A 14035-nucleotide genomic window follows, 5' to 3' on the forward strand; every position below is an offset into this window, starting at 1 on the left:
TTTTTTAAAACCAGAAACTTTACTTCCCCCTTACAAAATCTTACATAAGGATCCCAATATATAAGACAGATAAAAAACAATGACCTGCTCTAGTTGAGGCAGAAACAGAAAACCCAGAATTATAACCTACCCAAAAGTCTTGCTTGTCCTTTGACTTCACCTGAGTATCTCCACAGTTTAAAATAACCATTCAAAGACAACTTTCACATTTTCAAGAAAGGAAATTGAGGCCCAGAGATGTAAATAACTTGGCCACAGCTTCATACATAGGGCTGGGGCAATCAAGACTAGGACATAAAACTACTCATTATTCTTGCCACAAAAAAGCCTAAAGCTAATACAGTATTATTTGGAGGCCTAGCTTAACTCACTTTCCCCCTCATTCTTTCCATTCCTCCCTCTCCACAAAATGAAAAGGACAAATAGATGAACAGACAATTAAATAAATAAGATCTCATATTTGGAAAATACTTAAATTTCAATATTAAACATAAAGTATTTTAGAGTATAAAAATACATGACTTCCCTCAAACCAAATAATAATACTTCAAATTTCTAATATTTAAATTCTACAGAAACATAATTATTTTGCTTTGGCCTTTCCTCCTGAAGATAATTCAATAAAAATAAACTTTATGATTTTAAAAATAATGGTATAACAGACAATTCTGTAATTGTCAATGAATTCTCTATTACTCTTCTGGAAAACAAACTAAGCTTCTCAGATATGTTTAGTTACAAACTAGTATAGAAAAAATGAAACAGAAGAAATATCATACCTGAACAACCCAAGGACTGTTAGCAAAAGCCATTATATCCCTTTCTTCCCAGAAAAAAGCAGAATCGGATCTCTTGATCATTTCAAATTTGCTGAGAAGCTTCATAGCATATACCTTCCTGGTGGATTTATGCCTTACCTTTGAAATTGAAAATGGAAAATAACAAACTTTTGCATTAATATTTAAATTTAAAGCTCACAGTTTCCTAAAATCATTTGGTAATTTTAACAACTTGTTAAATTTAACATTATTGTTCTAAGCTATTTTTCCTTCTTCTCTGCTGATTTATCTCAATTAAATAATATCAAAGCTTTAATTAGCAGAAGCAAAGTCATGTTAGAAAAAAAATTTTATTTTGTATATTATACTACACTCTCCCCTCCTCCACCCTTCTATGCCTGCTGCCTATTTATAAAACTTAGTCTAATATTAAGAGTAAAGGTGTCTCTTATAATATCTGAAACCTTTTCTGTACCCAGGAACACATGAGGAAAATATTTCACACTACTGAATTTGACCCTAAGCTTTCATATCCTTAGGCAGAATATCCAGCAGGGGGTGTCCAACTTTTTGGCATCTCTGGGCCACACTGGAAGAAGAGTTGTCTTGGGCCACACATTACATACACTGAGACACGTAATCATAAAAAAATCTCATAATGTTTTAAGTAAATTTACGATTTTGGTTGGGCTGCATTCATAGCCATCCTGGGTCGCATGTGGCCTAAGGGCTGTGGGCTGGACACCTCTGATTCTACAGCAATTTAAAGCAACAATTTTATAAAAAGGATATTTTCCTAAATAACATGTTAAAAATACAAGTGAATTTTTATTATTAAAAAGCTATTGTTTTTTAACCTTATTAAAATAACCTACCAATTGAACTTCTCCAAATGCACCTCTACCAATCACCTTCACTACTTCATAATCTTCAGCTTTCATTCGTAAATCTCTAATTTTATTTATTGTGTCTTTATCTGCATGAAAAGAAAATTTCATTTTAAGTCACTGAAGCATTGTAACTAACACTGCTTATTTTACATTTATGTTCTTGAGAAACACAATGAAACAAAGAAATTCATTGAGAATTACTTAATATATAGTAAAATGTAAAGTTACAAAATAGTAAAAGGTTCAATGTACAAAGAATTGTTTTAAATAAATTCTGGAATGACTTCACTCTATTAAAATGTTTTCATTAAAATCTGACATATCAGAATGTTTTAGAAAACAAATATAAACACACACTAAGAACAATTAGTTTATTAGCTACCGGTATTTTTAAGTATACATCAAATCTGAAGTGAGGGACCATGAGTAGACATTTTAGACTAATAAAAATTTTCTTTTTATCAAGTCAGTTTTGATGATCCTTTAAAAAAAGATAAAAAGTAATTTAACATATCAAAGGCAAACATACTAAAGAATCACATACTTGTATCATTACATTTTTCTATTTGAACTTAGATTTTAATTTAAAACAGTGGGAATCACTGCACTTATTTATATAAAACTGTCATGCTACAAACTACAATAATTTACAAATCCCCACTGGACAGATATTCTAATTCCTAATTTGGTCATAGATTAAAATACGGCTATTTTAATCCACATCAGTCAACATTGGCAAGAGTTTACATGGAAAAGCTTCACATTTCAGAGTTGTACAAAATACAGAACAGCTATTAAACTTAAGTTCTACTACCTAATAAAAGCTGCATATAATACTGTTTTTCTTATTAAACTCACATTTCAACCCAAGTGTTTATGTTCATAATGACCAATAAACACATGCAACACAGAGCAAATTTTCACACAAAGGTAACATAAGTACACTTAATTTTAGGTTACGTATCTACTGCAACATGCACCAAGATGATGTAGATGATAATTAATTTACTACATAAACATTTGTATCTACCATACAGGCTCTATAGTAATCACTGTAGATATATAAATATAATTCTAAAACATCGTTCTTACTCTTAAGGAGTTCAAACTCTAGCAAATGAAACAGGAAAAAAAAAAGTAATTAAAACAAAAAACAAAACACTGCAAACAGTAAGAGAGATAAGCACAGTTTGTTGAGTATTTTTTTTTGTTTTTTTTGTTTTTTTTTTAATATATTTATTGATTATGCTATTATAGTTGTCCCATTTCCCCCCCACTCCACTCCATCCTGCCCACCCCCCTCCCTCCCACATTCCCTCCCCCCCATAGTTCATCTCCATGGGTCATACTTATAAGTTCTTTGGCTTCTACATTTCCTACACTATTTTTACCCTCCCCCTGTCTATTTTCCACCTATCGTCTATGCTACTTATTCTCTGTACCTTTCCCCCCCTCTCCCTCTCCCACTCCCCTATTGACACCCCTCCGTGTGATCTCCATCTCTATGGTTCTGTTCCTGTTCTAGTTGTTTGCCTAGTTTGCTCTTGTTTTTGTTTTAGGTGTGGTTGTTAATAACTGTGAGTTTGCTGTCATTTTTACTGTTCCTATTTTTGATCTTCTTTTTCTTAGGTAACTCCCTTTAACATTTCATATAATAAGGGCTTGGTGATGATGAGCCTCTTCAACTTGACCTTATCTGAGAAGCACTTTATCCTCCCTTCCATTCTAAATGATAGCTTTGCTGGATACAGTAATCTTGGATGTAGGTCCTTGAGTTTAATCTTGGGTAATGTAATTATGATGTGCCTTGGTGTGTTCCTCCTTGGGTCCAGCTTCTTTGGGACTCTCTGAGCTTCCTGGACTTCCCAGAAGTCTATTTCCTTTGCCAGATTAGGGAAGTTCTCCTTCATTATTTGTTCAAATAAGTTTTCAATTTTTTGTTCTTCCTCTTCTCCTTCTGGCACCCCTATAATTCGGATGTTGGAACGTTTCAAGGTGTCCTGGAGGTTCCTAAGCCTCTCCTCATTTTTCCAAGTTCTTGTTTCTTCATTCTTTTCTGGTTGGATGTTTGTTTCTTCCTTCTGGTCCACACCATTGATTTGAGTCCCAGTTTCCTTCTCATCACTATTGGTTCCCTGTACATTTTCCTTTGTTTCTCTTAGCATAGGCTTCATTTTTTCATCTGTTTTTCGAATAGATTCAACCAAGTCTGTGAGCATATTGATAACCAGTGCTTTGAACTGTGCATCCGATAGGTTGGCTATCTCTTCGTCGCTTAGTTGTATTTTTTCAGGAGCTTTGAAGTGTTCTGTCATTTGGGCCTTTTTTTTTTGTTTGTCTTGGCGCGTCTGTTACTTTAAGGGGCGGAGCCTTAGGTGTTCACCGGGGCGGGGTAATGCTGGTGGCTGCGCTGTGATGCTGTACGTGGGGGCGGGGCCGAGAGGGAGCAATGGCGCCCGCTTCACTCTCCTCCGGATTTCAGTCTTTCACTCCGCTACCCACAATCAAACTGGGCCCCTCTGGTGCTGGTTCCCGAGTAAGTGGGCCTGTGCACACTCTAGGCCCCTGTGGGTCTCTCCAACAACCTCTCCTGTGAGGCTGGGAGTCTCTCCTGCCGCCCCAACCCCCAGGGGCGCTTTCAATCAGAGGTTTGAGGCTTTATTTCCCGGAGCTGGAGCCCTAGGTTGCGCAGCGGTCTGCTTCTCTGCCCGCCGTTCGTCCAGTTTATCTGTGGGCGAATGTGGTGCGGCAAGGTGCTGCCCGCCACTCTGCCTGCCCCGCTCTCCGCCACTCTGAGTCCGGCCCTCTCGGTTTATCTGCGCAGATGTGGGGCCGCAGGGTCTGCTAGTGCTCGGACTGCCTGCGCCATTTGTCCCACACTCAGCCAGTCTCAGTCCCGCCACAGCCACGCGAGTCCTCTCCACCCCAGTGCCGTCTCCGCCCCTCCTACCAGTCTGGATGAATGATTATTTTCTGTTTCCTTGGTGTTGGTCCCCCTTGCTGTTCGATTCTCTGTCAGTTCTGGTTGTGCGAGGAGGCACAGTGTGTCTACCTACGCCGCCATCTTGGTTCTCCTTGTTGAGTATTAAAGAAGACACCTAATCCAAACCTGCCTGGGAAGGAGGTGGCTAAGAGAGGCTTTCTGGAGGTGATAACTCCTGAAATGAGTCTAATATGAAGAGTAGTAGTTAGACAGGTTGGGGAGAAGAAAAGAGAAAATACTACAGGGTGATAGGCAACACAAGCAAGGCATTGAGGAACTGTATAGAAGTTCTGTGTTGCTAGAGTATCGAGTTTGTGGTAAGGATTAGCAGGAGAGGCTGGAGAGACCCAAACTGGTTAAGGGGCTAGAACTTTACCTATAGACCAGTAGTAATAAAATTATTATTTAACCATCAAAAATATTTTTCACAATGAAGTTTAAAAAGTTTAAAGTTCCGCATCTCAATGTGGAAAACAGATAAAAGAAAGGCCTGACCCACAATGATGTATTATGTAATAACCTGTAAGGATGAGAAAAGATTCCTGGCTCTGGTTATATGAGGTTTAGAGCCATAAACAGACTATAAATTCTACACTTTGATCTCAGAAAATTATCTGCTGCAAATTTATATGGGGATGAAGATTTTGCTTCCTGTTTTAATTTCTGACAGCATAGGAAATGTTTTATAAAGCAGCTTGGTATTACTTGTTATTCAAACAATATTGTCAAAATGACTACTACATTTAAGTTTTACATAAAATTGTGATTTTTGCCTTTTAACTTTACGTTGAATTTACTGAGAACATTATCAAGTCTGGAGCAAAAACATTTCCAAAGTCAATCAGTGTTCAATAAAAATTCAATGACAGCTGAGTGTGGTTCCTCTCTTTCAGAAAAAACTGTTTTGGTTCTTGGCTTAGTCTGCTCATACTACCATACAAACACCATAGGCTGTGTGGCTTAAATAACAGACATTAATTTTCTCACAGTTCTAGAGGCTGGAAGTCCAAGAACAGGGGACCAGCCCTTTTGGTTTCTGATGAAGCCTTTCGTCTTGGCTTGTTGGGCAGCCAGTGTCTTTCTGTGTGCTCACATGTTAAAGACACTAATTCTGTCTTATCAGATCCCTATCCTTATGACCTCATTTAACTTTAATTTCCTCCTTATTGGCCCTATCTCCAAATACAGTCATACTGGGGTTAGGACTTCAGCATAGAAACTGGGGTGGGGGACAATTTAGTCCACAGCAGTCCTTAACTTAAAAAAAAAATCACAATAAAAATTATCACCACTAAGTCTTCATATTGCTGTATGCTAAGATAATTGGGATGTTCAGCTTCAATTTCTGACAAAATTTTAGAGGTAATGATGGTTAAATCCATGAGAATGAATAATGTCTACCACTGACACTGTAATTCAATATCACATGATAGATTCAAATATTTTCCATCAAGTTCCTGCTGATGTATATACAATAAATAACTATAGGCTTTAAATACCTTGTTTTCACAAGCTTTGTTAGTTTGTCCAACTAAGCCTTTTTCTGCACCATACATATTTTTAATTACCATTACTTGTAACACATCTTAGCACATTCTACTTCAAGTCATACTTAGTGTTTTCTCAACTTCTTTAAAAATATTCTTGCCTGTACTTGTTCCATGAAAACTATACACTGAGGATAATTCTTTAGTCACTTCAAAGTTAGTATTAACTTTTCAAATAAACAAGTCAAGACAAATTAATCAAAATGGTTTGTCTTGTTTTTTAATTGACTCGAAGCTGCTCCCAATGGCCTCAATTCTTTGAGCAACTGATCTTGTCAAAAGGCTGTCTTTTTTTAAACATTTATGTATTTTAATTTAATCTTTACTGTATCTTTTTCATTGTATTTTTTCCCTTACCATTTACTCCCTTTATTCCCCCCTCCCCAATGCAATTACCACACTGTTGTCCATGTGCATGGGTCATTTTTGCTTTATTCCTCCACCCCTTAATCCCCTACCACCACAGCAGCCTGCTCTCCATCTATGAGTCTGTCTCTATGTTGTTTGTTAGTTCAGTTTGTTCATTAGATTCCATACATGAGTAAAATCATATGGCATCTGTCTTTCTCGACTGGTTTATTTCATTTAGCATATTGTTCTCCAGGTCCATACTGTAACAAAGGGTCAAATTTTCTTCTTTTTTATGGCTGAGTAGTATTCCATTGAAGCTAATAAGCAATTTTTTCCTCTCTTTACACATTTGTTTTGCTGTTGCATTTACCATCAGTGAACAGCTTTCCCTGCTTCGCTAACAAATAAGACATGTGTAAACTTATGTAACGCTGCAGCCTCATATTCTTTTAACTTTTGTAAAGAAAATTCTGCTACGACGAGACATTCCACTTTTAACTTTATATTTTTTTGACTGTTGCTTCTCTGGAGTTGGGAATATTATGACTGTTTACTCTGGTAATGTCAATGACTTCCCCTGAGTATCATTACATTATATTCTCGTAACACAGTCTGCCAACCCTTGCTTTAATGGAAACCCAGCTCCCCTCTGAGAGCACCGTTTTCCAGCCTTCAAGTGGTGACCTTTACCCTCACATATGCCTTATACCACTGGCCCTGAAAGCAGGATAGGTGAACTCCACTGCCATCTCTAAATCTGCCGGCTTTGACTTTCGTTTTATTAAGTTGTATCTCCTACCACCTCTCATAATTGCTGTCATCTATTGACCCATAGGTCACCATATCTCATTACTAGACAATTTAATTCCTTGTTTACTGATTTCTTCAATATTTTCCTGTTTTAACTTTTTAAAAATATATTTATTGATTATGCTATTACAGTTGTCCCATTTCCACCCCCCCACTCCACTCCATCCTGCCCACCCCCTCCCTCCTACATTCCCCCCCTATAGTTCATGTCCATGGGTCATACTTATAAGTTCTTTGGCTTCTACATTTCCTACACTATTCTTACCCTCCCCCTGTCTATTTTCCACCTATCAACCTATCATCTATGCTACTTATTCTCTGTACCTCCCCCCCCCATCCACTCCCCTATTGACAATCCTCCATGTGATCTCCATCTCTATGGTTCTGTTCCTGTTCTAGTTGTTTGCCTAGTTTGCTCTTGTTTCTGTTTTAGGTGTGGTCGTTAATAACTGTGAGTTTGCTGTCATTTTTACTGTTCCCGTTTTTGATCTTCTTTTTCTTAGGTAAGTTCCCTTTAACATTTCATATAATAAGGGCTTGGTGATGATGAACTTCTTTAACTTGACCTCATCTGAGAAGCACTTTATCTTCCCTTCCATTCTAAATGATAGCTTTGCTGGATACAGTAATCTTGGATGTAGGTCCTTGCGTTTAATCCTGGGTAATGTAATGATGATGTGCCTGGGTGTGTTCCTCCTTGGGTCCAGCTTCTTTGGGACTCTCTGAGCTTCCTGGACTTCCTGGAAGTCTATTTCCTTTGCCAGATTAGGGAAGTTCTCCTTCATTATTTGCTCAAATACGTTTTCAATATTTTGTTCTTCCTCTTCTCCTTCTGGCACCCCTATAATTTGGATGTTGGAATGTTTCAAGATGTCCTGGAGGTTCCTAAGCCTCTCCTCATTTTTCCGAGTTCTTGTTTCTTCATTCTTTTCTGGTTGGATGTTTCTTTCTTCCTTTTGGTCCACACCGTTGATTTGAGTCCCAGTTTCCTTCGCATCACTATTGGTTCCCTGTACATTTTCCTTTGTTTCTCTTAGCATAGGCTTCACTTTTTCATCTGGTTTTTGAACAGATTCAACCAATTCTGTGAGCATCTTGATAACCAGTGTTTTGAACTGTGCATGTGATAGGTTGGCTATCTGTTCGCTGCTTAGTTGTATTATTTCTGGAGCTTTGATCTGTTCTTTCATTTGGGCCTTTTTTTTTTTTTGGTCTTGGCGCGTGTGTTACTTTAAGGGGCGGAGCCTTAGGTGTTCACCAGGGTTGGGTAACGCTGGTGGCTGTGATGTGACGCTGTACGTGGGAGAAGGGCCAAGAGGGAGCAATGGCACCCACCTCACTCTCCTCTGGACTTCAATCTTTCATTCAGCTACCCACAATCAAACTGGGCCCCTCTGGTGCTGGTTCCCAAGTGGGTGGGCCTGTGCACACTCTAGGCCCCTGTGGGTCTCTCCAACAACCTCTCCCGTGAGGCTGGGAGTCTCTCCTGCTGCTGCCCCAACCCCCACGGGCATTTTCAATCAGAGGTTTGAGGCTTTATTTCCCTGAGCTGGAGCCCTGGGTTGCGTGGTCTGCCTCGCTCCTCGCCGTTCATCCGGTTTATCTATGCGCGAATGTGGGGCTGCGGGGTGCTACCCACTGCTCTGCCTGCCCCGCTGTCCACCACTCCAAGTCCGGCCCTCTAGGTTTATCTGTGCGCGAATGTGGGGCCGCAGGGTCTGCTAGTGCTCAGACTGCCTGCGCCGTTCTTCCCACACTCTGCCAGTCTCGGTCCCGCCACAGCCACGGGAGTCCTCTCCACCCAGGTGCCCATCTCTGCCCCTCCTACCGGTCTGGATGAATGTTTATTTTCTATTTCCTTGGTGTCGGACCCCCTTGACGTTCGATTCTCTGTCAGTTCTGGTTGTGCGAGGAGGCGCAGTGTGTTTACCTACGCCGCCATCTTGGTTCTCCTCCTGTTTTAACTCTTAAAGATTTTAATATACCCATAGGTGATATGGGTATATTTCTAATAACCTGGCTTCTCAATACCTTTAACTTCTCTCCTTCAATGATCTTGTCCTCTATCTTATCTCAGCGATTCATTTCCATGGTCACATTTCATTATAGACATTTTCATTGTAATTATAATCCTCCCATAATTTCAATTTCAAATCTTATATTCTCTAAGCGCTCCCATCGCTTTGCTGCTTCCTTCTTCCAATAATTCAACTCCAACAATCCCCAATCCCATAAAGACCTTCAATTCACTGATCCTATCCCATTTTTACTGAACCTCATTGCACTAACTTCTCTTTCTTACTACCTAGCTTAAATTTCATATTCAAATATTATAATTACTTGCTTACATACACCTTCAACGCCCTGGCTCTTCTACTTAGTTTGGCAAAAACATAATCTTAATTAAATCCAATTCTCCAACTAACTCTATGTCGGCACCCATGCAGTTGAATATATCTGGATAAATACATAAAATCATATTGACTGATGCCACTTTATTTTTTAAATTGATTTTAGAGAAAGGGAGGAAGGGAAGAGTGTGGGAAACAACAACGTTTCTCTCCCACACTCTTCTTCCCTCTAAGGAGGGAGGGAAGAAGAGTGTGGGATTGGAGGGAAGAAGAGTGTGGGAGAGAAACGTTGTTGTTCCACTTACTTATGCTTTAATTGGCTGATTCTTGTATGTGTCCTGACCAGATACTGAACTCGCAACTTTGGTGCATCTGGATGACACTCTGACCACTAAGCTACCTGCCTGGGCCCCACTTTAAATTCATAATCACAAAGCTGGCCTTTAATTCTGCTGCTTGGTAATCATGTGTTTCCCTAGTCTGTTCATTCGCCCACTCTGCCAGAGAGTACATTTCCCACTTTCTTCTCAAACCTCCCACAGCTCTCCCACTGATATTCATAGCTAATGACCTTGTTGGCTACTATCCTAAAACAAATTAAACAATCAGAAGAAAACTGGCACAGAATTACTATCATACTGGCCTGTGGGCTGTAGTTTGCCAACCTCTGCTTTAACGGAGACCCAGCTCCTCTATAAGGGCACCACACTCCATTGGTGATATTATCATATCTTTTTTTTTCAACCAGTAGCACACGCACTCATATATTTGGTCTCTTCACCTTTTACTATAGGAGAATAATGCTATCTTACATCAATCCCTCCAACAATGATGTTATCATTTTCCACTAGTTCAAGGACATTGTTCTAGCACTTCTCCCCTTTTTCTCTTGTATCAAGTTCTTCCCCTTCCTAAATGGATCTTATCATGCTGTTTCCAGTCCTATCTCAAAGAAACATCTTGATTCCATTTCTCTCACCAACTACTGCCCCATTACTCAACTCCACTAAAACAAAATTCCTCAAAAATTGTGTATATTCCTTGTTTCTAAATCATTCTTATATTTGCTCTTAAATCCACTCTGGTGGGCTTTGGCCATTACCTTTCAACCAAAACTGCTTGTCAAAGTCACAAATGACCACCACGTTGCTAAATCCAATGACCAATTTTCAGTTCTCATCTTGATATATCAGCAACTTTTGACACAGTTTTACCACTCTCTCCTGGTACTTACTTTAATTCCTGGATACCACATTCTTCAGATAATACTAAGAGTATTTTTATCAACCTCAGTGGTTACCTCCCCGTTGCAGTTCCTTCTCTTCTCCCAAATTTCTTAATGAAGTATCTCAAGGCTCAGTCTTCCAGTGTTTTCTTCTCTATCTACACTCATTTCTTTCAAGGGCTTTAAAAACCATCTACATGTCAACAACTCTAAAATATTTATCTCTAGTCCAGACCTCTCTCTTAAACTTCAGATTTATATATTCAATTGCTTACAAAATATATCTACTTGGGTAACAAGCATCACAAATTTAATGTCTAAAGTGAAAGAGATGTTCTCACCCAAAACCTCTATCCATGCTCTCCACATTTCAGTTGATGGCTCAATTTTGCTTGGGGCAAAAACCTAGGGAGCATTCTTGACTCCCTTTTTTCCCCTTATATTCAACTATGTTCATCTCTGAGTGTGGTGGGATTACAGATTATTTTATTCCTCACACTTTCTATATGCTTCAAGTTTTCTATAATGACTGTTTCTTTCTAATGAAGAAAAGATATATTTTGCCTAGCCTAAGATTTTAGATTATAAAATGTACCATCATTTTAGGTATCATTATAGAATGTAACACATATCCTAATTGTTAAAAAGAAAAAATTTTCTGGTGTCAAAATAGATAAAATATGATAATAAGAGCTATGCACAATATACTGGTTGACCAAAAAGCTACCATTCTATGCCTAAAGAAACCCCACATACCTTGCATACTTTTAGAGTAGTCAAAGCAGCCCATACAAGCTCTAAAATGATCTAGTATTTATCTGGAAAATTTACAATGTGATATTCACCCATAAAAATCTGTTTCGATGCCAAAAATTGTTTTAAGCCCAAATCTTCAAACGAAATCCAAGCTCCAGGAACATGTCATATTTTGCCAGTGTATGGTGTGTACCCACGTATATATCCCATTTTAGGAAAAAAGCAGGAAAAAAAAATCCAAAATCTTCAACACAGCATAAAAAGGCTTTTAGATCTTGTTACTGTCTGATTCAGTCCTTTATTTCTAGATACTCTCCCCAACAATGCTCTAGCAATACCCAGTTATTTGCAGTTTCCCACATTGCCTTACTGCTTCACATTTCCATGCCTTTGCAGATGTTAATCACCAGCCTAAAATGACTTGCCTCACTTTATCTGATCAAGTTACTATAATATAAGAACTAATCCTGTATCTCCTGCTCAGCCATTCCTGACCTTCTCAAGCATATGGGATGAGTTCTTCCTCTAGGACACCACTATTTCCCTAGATTTCAGCTATCAATCTGGACTGAAGTTGTTTACATGTTTCTTCTATTAGACTGCAGTTCCCATCTCCTCAATGAAGACCACACTTCATCCATGGTTATGTCCATAATGTATGTATGAGTTCAATGATACTTACTAAAATATTAAAAACATTTCATGATATTTTGTATAAATGGAGACAGTCAATTACATGCAGCTCTCATCTACTCAGGAACAATACAGAAGCCACATACATTCACTCCAAAATAATAAAAGCATGTATTTAAAAATCAATCTTGGGTTTCTCAAAATGTTAAACAGCATTATCAAATATATCACGTAATATTAAGCATAGAATTATCTAGGTATCATATCATACCTAGAAGTGGAATGAAATGAAAACATATGTCCATACAAAACCTTGTACCAAATGTTCATAGCAGCATTATTCATAATAGCCAAAAAATAGACAATACAAATGTTTGTCAACTGACAAATGTTAACAAAACAAAATGTTGGTATATACATGTAACAGAATATTTGACAAATAAAAAGAATGAAGTACCAGCTACAACACAGATAAAATATGAACATATCATGCTAAGTCCAAAAAGCCAGTCATAAAAGACCACATATAGTAGGATTCCACCTATAAGAAGTGACTATATTGGCAAATCAGTACAGACAAAATACTTTACTCATTACCTAGGGTTGGGGAGCTTGGAGAGAAATAGGGAGTGACTGCTAATGGGTATGGGGTTTCTTTTTGAGTTGGTGAAATGTTCTAAAAGTGACTGTGGTAATGGTGGCACAACACTAAACACACACACAAAATAATGGATGTATACTTTATTTTAAAGTATACTTTTGTATACTTTAAATGGGTGAACTTTATAGTATATAAATTATATCTCAATGAAGCTGTTAAAAAATCAATCATGGGTTTGGCAATGATTTTTACGTACGATACCAAAAGCACAATCCTTAACAGAAATAATTGGTAAATTAAGAGACTTATCAAAATCAAAAACTTTTGCTCTGCGACAGAAAATATGTAGCCTTCTGAATCTAGAGGTGGGGCTGATTGATCCCCATTCCCTTGAGTGTGGACTGGACTAGGGACCCAATTCCAAGTACTAGAGTACGGAAATGGAAAATAGTTAAAAAAAAAAAAAAAAGAAGAAGCCCAGCAACCACTACCTTAAACCAAGTGATAATGGTTAACATTACCATAAATCATGATGTCACATATCCCAGATATAATGTGATGCGAAGTTCATCTCTGTGGTACCCATTCATCTCCCAAACTCATAACCCCGGTCTAATTACTGAAAAACATCACACAAACTCAAACTGAGAGATGTTCTACAAAATATCTGATCAGTAACTTTCAAAACTGTCAAGATCATAAAAAACAGGAAAGATGGAAAAACTCTACAGACTAGAGAAGACTAAGGAGAAATGGCAACTAAATACAATGTGGTATTCTACACTGGATTCTGGAAGCAAAAAAAAAAAAAAAAAAAAAAGAGTAGTGGAGAAACTGATACCTGAGTTAAATATGTAGTTAGCTACTAGTAATATACCAATTTTAATTTCTCAGTCTTGTCAATGTATCATGGTTATATGAGATGGTAACATTAGGGAAAGATGAGTGAAGGGCACACAGGAATCTCTACTATTTTTTGTAACTTTTCTGTAAATTTATTACAAAATAAGTAAAAAGTAAATAAAGAGAATATTTAACCACTCTTAAAAATCTATCTGATTAAGTGATACTTTATTTGTAATAACTTTACAAGATTTCATCTCGAACCC

General features: G+C 37.9%; 1 protein-coding gene across 2 annotated transcripts in view; it reads right to left on the reverse strand.

The window, feature by feature from the left end:
• ROCK1 (Rho associated coiled-coil containing protein kinase 1) overlaps window positions 1-14035 on the reverse strand; it is a 151698-nt gene that overhangs the window by 95592 nt on the left and 42071 nt on the right. For both annotated transcript variants that reach the window (XM_024580571.4, XM_024580572.4), the window contains exons 3-4: window positions 1655-1755; window positions 780-917 (exon numbers count right to left, since the gene is read on the reverse strand). In XM_024580571.4, coding sequence (XP_024436339.2) covers window positions 780-917; window positions 1655-1755 — 239 coding nt within the window. The remainder of the gene's footprint in view (window positions 1-779; window positions 918-1654; window positions 1756-14035) is intronic.

This window comes from Desmodus rotundus, chromosome 10 (genome assembly GCF_022682495.2).
Source record: "Desmodus rotundus isolate HL8 chromosome 10, HLdesRot8A.1, whole genome shotgun sequence".
In the NCBI taxonomy this organism is placed as follows: Eukaryota; Metazoa; Chordata; class Mammalia; order Chiroptera; family Phyllostomidae; genus Desmodus; species Desmodus rotundus.